At 35.7% G+C, this 13,055-nt stretch overlaps 1 protein-coding gene across 1 annotated transcript in view; it reads right to left on the reverse strand.

Moving 5' to 3' along the window:
• The window catches only part of HFM1 (helicase for meiosis 1), a 133,357-nt gene that overhangs the window by 42,062 nt on the left and 78,240 nt on the right, over positions 1–13,055 (reverse strand). Inside the window, exons 25-29 of the mRNA XM_082615146.1 lie at positions 10,528–10,613; positions 10,214–10,297; positions 9,931–10,088; positions 8,377–8,480; positions 7,792–7,926 (exon numbers count right to left, since the gene is read on the reverse strand). Of these exons, the coding sequence (XP_082471272.1) occupies positions 7,792–7,926; positions 8,377–8,480; positions 9,931–10,088; positions 10,214–10,297; positions 10,528–10,613 (567 nt within the window). The remainder of the gene's footprint in view (positions 1–7,791; positions 7,927–8,376; positions 8,481–9,930; positions 10,089–10,213; positions 10,298–10,527; positions 10,614–13,055) is intronic.

Here is a 13,055-nt window from a genome sequence, read left to right on the forward strand (position 1 = left end):
AGTGAGAGGCCCGCGTCCCGCAAAAAAAAAAAAAAAAAAACACAGTAATTTGGTTACACATGCCTAGTGAGATATGGTCTAAGAATAAAAATATTTACCATAAAAACCTTAAAGTATTTTTAATAATGACATTAAGAGTGTACTTTGGGGAATGCCCTGGCAGCCCAGTGGTTAGGATTCTGTGCTTCCACAGCAGGGGGCATGGGTTCGATTCCTGATCAGAGAACTAAGATCCCACAAGCTGTACAGTGTGATCAAAAAAAAAAAGTGCACTTTGGTGTTGTTATCCTGAGATTTTGTTGTGTGTATAATGTAGAATAAAGAAAATTAGTGGGGAGACCTTCAAGATGGCAGAGGAGTAAGACATGGAGATTACTTTCCTCCCCACAAATACATCAGAAATACAACTACATGTGGAAAAACTCCTACAGAAAACCTATTGAACACCAGCAGAATCTCCGACGCCCAAAGGGCAAGAAACTCCCCATGTACCTGGCCGTGTGGTGGACAGGGTCTTGGTGCTCCAGCTGGGTGTCAGGCCTGTGCCTCTGAGGAGGGAGAGCCAAGTTCAGGACTTTGATCCACCAGAGACTTCCCGGCTCCATGTAACATCAAATGGCGAAAGCTCTCCATCTCAATGCTAAGACGTAGCTCCAATCAACAACCAGAAATCTACAGTGCTGGACACCCTATGCCAAGCAACTAGCAAGACAGGAACACAACCCTATCAATTAGCAGAGAGGCTGCCTAAAATAATAATAAGCTCACAAACACCCTAAAACACACCACTGGACGCGGTCCTGCCCACCAGAAAGACAAGATCCAGCCTCAGCCACCAGAACACAGGCACTAGTCCCCTTCACCAGGAAGCCAGCACAACCCACTGAAACAACCTAAGCCACTGGGGGCAGACACCAAAAACAATGGGAACTACGAACCTGCAGCCTGCAAAAAGGAGACCACAAACACAGTAAGTTAAGCAAAATGAGAAGACAGAGAAACACATAGCAGATGAAGGAGCAATGTAAAAATGCACCAGACCAAACAAGTGAAGAGGAAATAGGCAGTCTACCTGAAAAAGAATTCACAGTAATGATAGTAAAGATGATCCAAAATCTTGGAAATAGAATGGAGAAAATAACAAAGATCTAGAAGAACTAAAGAGCAAACAAACAATGATGAACAGCACAATAAATGAAATAAAAAATTCTCTAGAAGGAATCTATAGCAGAATAATGGAGGCAGAAGAACGGATAAGTGACATGGAAGATAAAATAGTGGAAATCACTACTGCAGAGCAAAATAAAGGAAAAAGAATGAAAAGAATTGAGGACAGTCTCAGAGACCACTGGGACAACATTAAACGCACCAACATTTGAATTATATGGTCCCAGAAGAAGAAGAGAAAAGGAAAGGGACCAAGAAAATATCTGAAGAGGTTATAGTTGAAAAATTCCCTAATATGGGAAAGGAAATAGTCAACCAAGTCCAGACAGTGCAGAGAGTCCCATACAGGATAAATCCAAGGAGAAACACACCAAGACACATATTAATCAAACTATCAAAAATTAAATACAAAGAACAAATATTAAAAGCAGCAAGGGAAAAACAACAAATAACATACAAGGGAATACCCATACGCTTAAGAGCTAAACTTTCAGCAGAAACTCTGCAAGCCAGAAGGGAGTAACAAGACATATTTAAAGTGATGAAAGGGAAAAACCTACAACCAAGATTACTCTACCCAGCAAAGAACTCATTCAGATTCGATGGAGAAATTAAAACCTTTACAGACAAGCAAAAGCTGAGAGAATTCAGCACCACCAAACCAGCTTTACAACAAACGCTAAAGGAATGTCTCTAGGTTGGAAACACAAGAGAAGGAAAACACCTACAATAAGAAACAAACCCCAAACAAATGGTAACAGGAACATACATATCGATAATTACCTTAAATGTAAATGGATTAAATGCTCCAACCAAAAGATACAGACTAGCTGAATAGATACAAAAACAAGACCCATATATATGCGGTCTACAAGAGACCCACTTCAGACCTAGAGATACATACAGACTGAAAGTAAGGGGATGGAAAAAGGTATTCCATGTAAATGGAAATCAAAAGAAAGCTGGAGTAGCAATTCTCATATCAGACAAAGTAGACTTTAAAATAAAGACTCTTACAAGAGACAAAGAAGGACACTACATAATGATCAAGGGATCAATCCAAGAAGAAGATATAACAGTTGTAAATATTTATGCACCCAACATTGAAGAACCTCAATACATAAGGAAAATGTTAACAACCATAAAAGGGGAAATCGACAGTAACACAATCATACTAGGAGACTTTAACACCCCATTTTCACCAATGGACAGATCATCCAAGATGAAAATAAACAAGGAAACACAAGCTTTAAAAGATACGTTAAACAGGATGAACTAAATTGATATTTATAGGACATTCCATCCAAAAACAACAGAATACATTTTCTTCTCAAATGCTCATGGAACATTCTCCAGGATAGATCATATCTTGGGTCACAAATCAAGCCTTGGTAAAGTTAAGAAAATTGAAATCGTACCAAGTATCTTTTCCGACCACAATGCTATGAGACTAGATATCAATTACAGGAAAAAATCGATAAAAAATAGAAACATTTGGAGGCTAAACAATACACTACTTAATAACCAAGAGACCACTGAGGAAATCAAAAAATACCTACCAACAAATGACAATGAAAACACGACAACCCAAAACCTATGGGATGCAGCAAAAGCCATTCTAAGAGGGAAGTTTATAGCAATACAATCCTACCTCAGGAAACAAGAAATAACTCAAATAAACAACGTAATCTTACATGTAAAGCAATTAGAGGAAGAAGAACAAAAAAAAAAAATCCCTAAGTGGGCAGGAGGAAAGAAATCATAAAGACCAGATCAGAAATAAATGAAAAAGAAATGAAGGAAACAATAGCAAAGATCAATAAAACTAAAAGCTGGTTCTTTGAGAAGATAAACAAAATTGATAAACCATTAGCCAGATTCATCAAGGAAAAAAAAGGGAGAAGACTCAAATCAATAGAACCAGAAATGAAAAAGGAGAAGTAACAACTGACACTGCAGAAATACAAGGGATCAAGGGAGATTACTACAAGCAACTATATGACAATAAAATGGACAAACTGTAAAACACGGACAAATTCTTAGAAAAGCACAACCTTCCGAGACTGACCCAGGAAGAAATAGAAAATATAAACAGACGAATCACAAGCACTGAAATTGGGACTGTGATTAAAAATATTCCAACAGGGCTTCCCTGGTGGTGCAGTGGTTGAGAGTCTGCCTGCCGATGCAGGGGACACGGGTTCATGCCCCAGTCTGGGAAGATCCCATATGCCATGGAGCAGCTGGGCCCGTAAGCCATGGCCACTAAGCCTGTGCGTCCGGAGCCTGTGCTCCATAACGGGAGAGGCCACAACAGTGAGAGGCCAGCATACCGCAAAAAAAAAAAAAAAAAAAAAAAAAAAAAAAATCCAACAAACAAAAGCTCAGGACCAGATGGCTTCACAGGAGAATTCTATCAAACATTTAGAGAAGAGTTATCACCTATCCTTCTCAAACTCTTCCAAGATATAACAGAGGGAGGAACACTCCCAAACTCATTCTACAAGGCCACCATTACCCGGATACCAAAACCAGACAAAGATGTCACAAAGAAAGAAAACTACAGGCCAATATCACTGATGAACATAGATGCAAAAATCCTCAACAAAATACTAGCAAACAGAATCCAACGGCACATTAAAAAGATCATACACCATGATCAAGTGGGTTTATCCCAGGAATGCAAGGATTCTTTAATATATGCAAATCAATCAATGGGATAAACCATATTCATAAACTGAAGGAGAAAACCATATGATCATCTCAATAGATGCAGAAAAAGCTTTTGACAAAATTCAACACCCATTTATGATAAAACCCTCGAGAAAGTAGGCATAGAGGGAACTCACCTACACATAATGAAGGCCATATATGACAAACCCACAGCCAACATTGTTCTCAATGGTGAAAAACTGAAACCATTTCCTCTAAGATCAGGAACAAGACAAGGTTGTACACTCTCACCACTATTATTCAACATAGACTTGGAAGTTTTAGCGACAGCAATCAGAGAAGAAAAAGAAATAAAAGGAATCCAAATTGGAAAAGAATAAGTAAAGCTGTCACTGTTTGCAGATGACATGATACTATACATAGAGAATCCTAAAGATGCTACGAGAAAACTACTAGAGCTAATCAATGAATTTGGTAAAGTAGCAGGATACAAAATTAATGTACAGAAATCTCTTGCATTCCTATACACTAATGATGAAAAATCTGAAAGAGAAATTAAGGAAACGCTCTCATTTACCATTGCAACAAAAAGAATAAAATACCTAGGAATAAACCTACCTAGGGAGACAAAAGACCTGTATGCAGAAAACTATAAGACACTGATAAAATAAATTAAAGATGATACAAACAGATGGAGAGATACACCATGTTCTGGGATTGGAAGAATCAACATTGTGAAAATGACTATACTACCCAAAGCAATCTACAGATTCAATGCAATCCCTATCAAACTACCACTGGCATTTTTCACAGAACTAGAACAAAAAATTTCACAATTTGTGGGCTTCCCTGGTGGCGCAGTGGTTAAGAATCCGCCTGCCAATGCAGGGGACGCGGGTTCAAGCCCTTCTCTGGGAAGATCCCACATGCCGCGGAGCAACTAAGCCCGTGCTGCGCCACAACTACTGAGCCTGAGCTCTAGAGCCCGCGCTCCACAGCAAGAGAAGCCACCACAACAAGAAGCCCGTGCACCGCAACGAAGAGTAGCCCCCGCTCGCTGCAACTAGAGAAAGCCCGTGCGCAGCAACGAAGACCCAACGCAGCCAAAAATAAATAAATAAAATAAATAAATTTATTTAAAAAAAAACAAGAGAATGCATCTCACTCTTTTAAAAAAAAAAAATTCACAATTTGTATGGAAACACAAAAGACTCCAAATAGCCAAAGCAATCTCGAGAAAGAAAAACGGAGTTGGAGGAATCAGGCTCCCTGACTTCAGACTATACTACAAAGCTACAGTAATCAAGACAATATGGTACTGTCACAGAAACAGAAATATAGATCAATGGAACAGGACAGAAAGCCCAGAGATAAACCCACGCACATATTTTTACCTCATTTTTGATAAAGGAGGCAAGAATATACAGTGGAGAAAAGACAGCCGCTTCAATAAGTGGTGCTGGGAAAACTGGACCGCTACATGTAAAAGGATGAAATTAGAACACTCCCTAACACGATACACAAAAATAAACTCAAAATGGATTAAAGACCTAAATGTAAGGCCAGACACTATAAAACTCTTAGAGGAAAACATAGGCAGAACACTCTATGACATAAATCACAGCAAGATCCTTTTTGACCCACCTCCTAGCAAAATGGAAATAAAAACAAAAATAAACAAATGGGACCTAATGAAACTTGAAAGCTTTTGCACAGCAAAGGAAACCATAAACAAGACGAAAAGACAACCCTCAGAATGGGAGAAAATATTTCCAAATGAAGCAACTGTCAAAAGACTAATATCCAAAGTTTACAAGCAGCTCATGCAGCTCAATGTCAAAAAAACAAACAACCCAAACCAAAAATGGGCAGAAGACCTAAATAGACATTTCTCCAAAGAAGACGTACAGATTGCCAACACATGAAAGGATGCTCCACATCACTTATCATTAGAGAAATGCAAATCAAAACTGCAATGAGGTGTCACCTCACCCCAGTCAGAATGGCCATCATCAAAAAATAAATGCTGGAGAGGGTGTGGAAAAAATGGAACCCTCTTGCACTGTTGGTGGGGATGTAAAGTGAAACAGTCACTATGGAGAACAGTATAGAGGTTCCTTAAAAAACTAAAAATAGAAATACCATATGACCCAGGAATCCCACTACTGGGCATATACCCTGAGAAAACCATAATTCAAGAAGAGTCATGTACCACAATGTTCATTGCAGCTCTATTTAGAATATTCAGGACATGGAAGCAACCTAAATGTCCATTGACAGATGAATGGATTAAGAAGATATGGCACATATATACAATGGAATATTACTCAGCCATAAAAAGAAATGAAATTGATTTATTTGTAGTGAGGTGGATGGACCTAGAGACTGTCATACATAGTGAAGTAAGCCAGAAAGAGAAAAATAAATACCATATGCTGACACATATATATGGAATCTAAAAAAAAAAAAAAAAGGTTCTGAAGAACCTAGGGTCAGGATAGGAATAAAGACACAGATGTAGAGAATGGACTTGAGGACATGGGGAGTGGGAATGGTAAGCTGGGACAAAGTGAGAGAGTGACATGTACTTATACATACTACCAAATGTTATATAGATAGCTAGTGGGAAGCAGCCACATAGCACAGGGAGATCAGCTCGGTGCTTTTTGACCACCTAGAGGGGTGTGATAGGGAGGGTGGAGGGAGATGCAAGAGGGAAGAGATATGGGGATATATGTATATGTATAGCTGACTCACTTTGTTATAAAGCAGAAACTAACACACCATTGTAAAGCAACTATACTCCAATAAAGATGTTTAAAAAAAGGAAATTAGTGACATTCTATCATATTTGGAGTTATTGCGAAACAAATCTCTCAGCATGGCAGAAAGGAAATACAGATTATTGAGTACAGATCATTGAGTTTAAGGATAAGTGCTATAGCCCTGAATTTGATTTGGGCATTAACTATGAATCAATTATGTATTTTATCTTTAAAAAGAAAAAAATCACATATTTCCTAAATCTGTGCATGGAAAAGGCAAGAGATAATAATCAGTCAATGGCAATGATCTCTTCAAGCACACAGAAAACTATTTATCATGAAAAGAAACCAGATATCTTTGGAGAAAAGGCTTATTACATGTCTAGGTCTGGAATTATAAAAGGTAAGCCTAGAATATCATATCACCTCACACAGCAAGGAAGCTGTCAAGACTACTAGGGACATAGCAAAAGGATTCAGGAGCCAATCTGGTATATCTAGATGGTATCAAGATGATATATCTACAACATTTATGAGTAATCAGCAGTTTGAACATTAACTCAATATTGGATAATTATTAGTTACTATTAGCTTTTTATATCTAAGAGTAATGCAGTATTTTTTTTCTTAAATCCTTACCATTTACAAATATATACTGAAACATTTACGGAGGAAATAATATGATATCTGATTTTCTTCAAAAAATACAAGGGGAAATCTAAACAGAGGTATAGATGAAACTATATTAACCCTGAGTTGATAATTGTTTAAGGTGGGTGATTAGTACATGAAGGTTCAATATACACTTCTTTCTACTTTCGTCTTTATTTGAATGTCCCGTAATAAAAAAAATGTGTTTGTCACCTGCTTTGCCTTATCAAATCCGTTAATTCTTGTACATCACTTGCCCTCCCCCTGACACGGCCATAAGAATGGAGTGGGTATGAAAAGGGGGAAATGTATACAAAAAACAAGTCAAATAATTCTTTGCTCCAAAAATCACCCCAATTTTGACAAATATCAACACTAAGAATTCCTACTGTACATTATTAATGCAATTATTAGAAAGTCTAAACATCTAATTCCACAGTATCCACAATCTGAATGAAGCAGTACTATACTGATGATACTACCCTCAGCCATATCTTTGCTTTAATGCAAAACAGGACTAAATACAGCTATTTACCTTTACTGGGCCCTGCTATTGAATGTTTAAAATGGGACATCTCTGTTTCTGGTTTTTTTTGCATAATTATTTGATTTCCAAATCTCTTGGGTCCTAAGTAAAAGACTGTAAATTTCTGCTGTATATCAAGTCCAACTGAAAAAAGGAAAAAAAAAGCATACAAATGCTTATTTAAGTCATATAAATCCACACATGAGACCATTTATTTGTTTTTATACCTGTTATATTTTGTACCTTTTTGAACTGGAAAGTCTACCAAGTCCAGGAAATAAAAATGTTTTAAAGATACTTTAAAAAGTATAACAAATGAAAATTTATGCATCTGTCATAAAAATAAAAATCAATGTTCCTACAGTAATTGAAATTTATCTTAAAAAATAAAATGTCTATAATGTCCAAATATATGAAGCTTGGATATATACATATCCAAATATACGAAGCTTCCTTTAAAATTATTCATTTTACTTAAATAAATTATTTTTACACAATATTGCTTATGTTGTTTTTCTGTTTTACATAAAGGAAATCATTTTAAATGCTATCATATTTTTTACATTCATGTCTCCATTACTTCAATGAACTTACCATATTCAGAACTAATTAGATGTATGCTAAGATCTTCAGATTTAAGAGCTCGCCTCACATCAATCTTTTTAGCCCAATTTCCAACTTTTAGCAAAACAGAATCCCTGAAAAAGAGTAATGCATCATTTAATAGTGATCTTGAACACTAAATGAAATGAAATAATAAATTAATGTTCAAGGGCTAGGTCCTATCTGGTAGTAAACTGAAGTCAGTTACTGAAAACTACCTTCCCCAAATTCTGAGGATAGGGAAATGGAGTGTCAATGGAGCTACCGTTACCATAATTTTCTTAACTATATGTTCACCCAACAGCTGGTTCTAAGTTGCACTGAATCATTTCAGGCCTGCTTGAATATATAATTGCTATCAATAACCTATGACTTTGACCTTAAATCACTACCACTTTAAAATGGCTATACGTAAGTTACACGGATTTGTGAGAACTTCAACAGTATTTTTTTAAATGATATGAAATAGTTTGTATCTAATAACAACACATCACCAGCAACCAATTTTGTGATTGACCTTATTTTAGCCTCCTATAGTGAAGGCTGTCATTAGATTTAGTTGTCACAGAGAATAAAGATTTGTATAATTATATATTCTCTGTAAATGTATCATGGCTAGTTGCAGGAGAGTAATTATCAGTGAAAAGGATATCCTTATCAGTCACTGCAGTCCCATTAGGAACCTTGCACGGGATGTTTTAGGAAGCCATATTCCAGTACACTATCAAAAATTAGGAGATTCCCATTTCAGAATCACTGCCATCCTGAACTTACAGGTACAGTTATATGCTAGGAGCATAGGCTCTGGAGTAAGAATGCTTGGCTTCAAAACTAGTTTTTGCTGTAAACTACCTACATAACCTTGGTCTCAAATTTCTCCTCTATAAAGTATATATAATGATAGCAACTATCTCATATAAAGATTAAACAATTCAATACCTGGAACCTACTAAGTGCTCAAAAAATATTAGCTGTAGCTACAACTATTATCTTTAGAGTTTGCTTATGACATCCTGGGAGAAAATATCAATATGTAATAGTATTAGAAAAAAGGCTGAAGTAAAAATTATAGAATGACATGCTAGAGAACTAGATATAAGGCAAGGTACCTCCTTTATCTACTGGATGTGGTTGCCTGGATCCTACAATGGCGGTAGTAGTTTGTTAGATTTTAATTTGGAAATATTTTGAAGTAAGTAGGAGGAAGATTGCACTCAAAGAGTAGTAAGGTCATGAATTATAGGAGAAAAGCAACAAAATAAGGAAGTTCAGCAACAGTGAATTAGAGCTACTCCTAAAGGTCATCTATTACTTGTTTCAAACCATGGTGATAGACTTTACACTTTGTTCATTTCAGTACTAAATATAATCTAAAACAACAGACCCAATATTAGTATCTTCTTTAATAGACAAACTATCCCATTATAGAATCAGGAAAATGTAATTTAATTGATCCCACCATGATTTTATTACTCTTTTCCTCAGCACAATTTTTCTTTTATAGTATATGCTTAGAAATAAAACAAATAGAAATTTCACACTTACATAATCTTGTGCTTAGAAACCAGTTGATTATCTGCATCACCTATGATTAAGGTAACGTAGTGAGAATCTGGTGCTGTTCTTTTAGTTTGTAGCTGTTCAAAGTTTCTTAATATAACAGTCACTAATATTTCTGCCATGGTATCATTATATCTTGCAATCTTTAAAAAAGGATAGGCATAAAAAGTGTTAAAAAATAACCTTACTACTCATACTCACCTCCAAGTCAGCTATGGGTAGCTGTATTCCTGAAAATCAAAATATATGAAAAATAGAAAATATTTACCTGTTCCACTTCAAGTTCATATTTTGGTAGATACATCACTGTTTCTTTTATCTGAGTTCCAAAAGGGGGATGTCTATTTAAAATCTAAAAACATATTTATGTCATTATGTTCTTATTACAACACTAAAAACTCTTTTAGTAAAATATTTCTAGAGTCAATAGTTTTAACATGCTTATTACCTAAAATCTTAAGTTAAAAATATATATGACTATGAGGGGGAAATCATTTTTTAGTGGAAATAAAGATACAAAAGTCAGGCTTTAGAATTTATACAGAATTCAGGTAACATTAGGAATAAGTAAATATTAAATACCAGTTCAAGTTTCCTTGCATCTGTTTCTTCTATCTTTTTAAAGGTAGTCAAACCTGCATTTACCATAGCATTTGATAATGTTACACCTGTGGAAAATTAATCAAATAGTTTTCAAACAATCCATTTAAAACTAAATCTACACTTAAATATTTAACAACTACATTAGTAAAAAAGAAAAATGTAAAGAGCCAGACTAATGACTTATTTTTAAAGTTGTTAAAAAATGTTCTCAATTGGATTAATTGGGCTGAGACGTTATTTGATTGTTCATATTTATTTTTTCAAACTCAAATAAAACACTCATGTGCTTTATAAAAGAAAGAGGAATTCTTTGGTCCACATGATGTCTCAACCCTTAGTTTTACCTTATGTCATAGAGCAAGTACCAAGAAACATCTATGGTTATACTCGTGTTTTTTAAAAAGGCAACATTATTCAGGGATGGGAATATTGTTTCATGAAGCTATGGCTCTCTGAGCATTTCTGTGAAATGAAATGAACTCATTTCATTGAAATGAGTTCATGGTAGGTTTATGTTGAACTTTTAAAGAAACAGGAACTCAAGAAATTGAGTTCTCTGTTTCTGTAGTAATTCAGATAATTTTACTCTTCTGCCTAAAATTTCCAATGCCTTTCCATTGCATTTAGAATAAAATGGCAATTTCCTTACTATGGCCAAACTCCCTTACCTATATGACTTGAACACAGCCGACCTCTCCCATTTAATTTCCTATCATTCTCCTCTTGCTGACTACTCTCCAGCTATACCGGCTTTAATTTTGCCTTAAATACATCAAGTGCTCTTCCATCTTTGGACCTTTTCTGTTTCTTCATGCTTTGAGAAACTGTAATTTTTAATTCTTACACTCATATGAATGAATTTAACCAAATCCCAAAATAGAAGATATTGTCAGAAGCATAAAATTCTAAAGTAGTACCACCTTGTTTAAGGAACACATATTACTGATGAGGGTATGATACTCCTTTCCTTACTCATATCTTTAACTATCCTTGGGAATTTCTCTTACTCAATCTTTAGACACAACTCCTAGTATTCTTAATTCCTTAATGTTCATTTCCATTTTCCCTTATAACCTTTCCTGACTTTTAATTTTTAGTTTATAAACATTGTTGAAAATCAATTATTTTTTTCCTGGTGCTCAATAAGAACTTAGATTTTTTTTGTTTGGATTCTCTCACTTTTCTATTACATGAATTTTGCTGGTCAATATTTGTTTCTTTTTGTTCAGCTGTAAGTGTGAAAAACATGTTTGTGTTCAACAATTTGGAAGGGATAGAATGCAACTGATACCCAGACTGACAATGTTCTAGAAAGTCAGAAAGACTGGCTTCTTCCAGTATAGTGAAATTTTATTAATCAATTTTTATGGATAATTCATACTTTATTTAATCATTCTGATATTGATGGACATTTAAGATTATGTGATTATAAACAATGTTTATATTTGTATCCATGTGGAAATATTTCTATAAATTTAATTGCTAAAGTGAAACTGCTATTTTAAAGAGATTGTGCTTTTTTTTTTTTTGCTGTACGCGGGCCTCTCACTGCCGTGGCCTCTCCCGTTGCGGAGCACAGGCTCCGGACGCATAGGCCCAGCGGCCATGGCTCACGGGCCCAGCCGCCCCGCGGCATATGGGATCCTCCCAGACCGGGGCACGAACCCGTATCCCCTGCATCGGCAGGCGGACTCTCAACCACTGCGCCACCAGGGAGGCCCGAGATTGTGCATTTTAATTGGTAGATATCATGAGACTTAGGCTCCAACCAACACTGCATGAGAATGTTCATAACCTTATACTATGTCCACTACAGGACTTTTAGTTTTTGCTCATGTGGTGAGTTAATATAGTTTCCTTTGGATTTATTTATTTTTACAATTTTATCGACTGAAGTATAATTCACACACAATATACTTGACATGTGATTTTGTGTGTTTATGTATGTGTGTGTATGAGAAACTATCACCACAACCAAGCTAATAAATATTACCATTGCCTCTAAAAGTTTCCTTGTGCCCCTTTGCTATTCTTCACTACCTCTTCTGTCCCCTCCCCACACGGTCCCCAAGCAACCACTGATCTGCTTTCTATCACTATTCTATTTTCTAGTCTTTTATTTAAATGGAATTAAATAGTTTTCTTTTTAGTATGGCTTCTTCTACTCTGTATAATTATTGTAAGATTCATCCATGTTGTTGTTTGTATCAACACTTCATGCCTTTTTATTGATGAGTATATATATCCATACTATGGGATATACCACAATTTATTTTCCATTTGCCTGTTCATGGATATTTAGGCTGTTTTCAAATGTCTTGGTTATTAGAATTGTGTGTCTACATGCTTTTATTTCTTTTGGGTACTTAAGTATGAAAGGGCCAGTTGCATGGTAGGTTTATGTTGAAATTTTAAAGAAACAATCAAATGGTTTTCCAAAGTGGTTGTAACATTTTACATTCCCCCAGTGAGAGTTCCAGTTGAACCACATCCTCTCCAGCACTCTG

Source organism: Mesoplodon mirus, assembly GCF_964341445.2.
Source record: "Mesoplodon mirus genome assembly, chromosome: 3".
In the NCBI taxonomy this organism is placed as follows: domain Eukaryota; kingdom Metazoa; phylum Chordata; class Mammalia; order Artiodactyla; family Ziphiidae; genus Mesoplodon; species Mesoplodon mirus.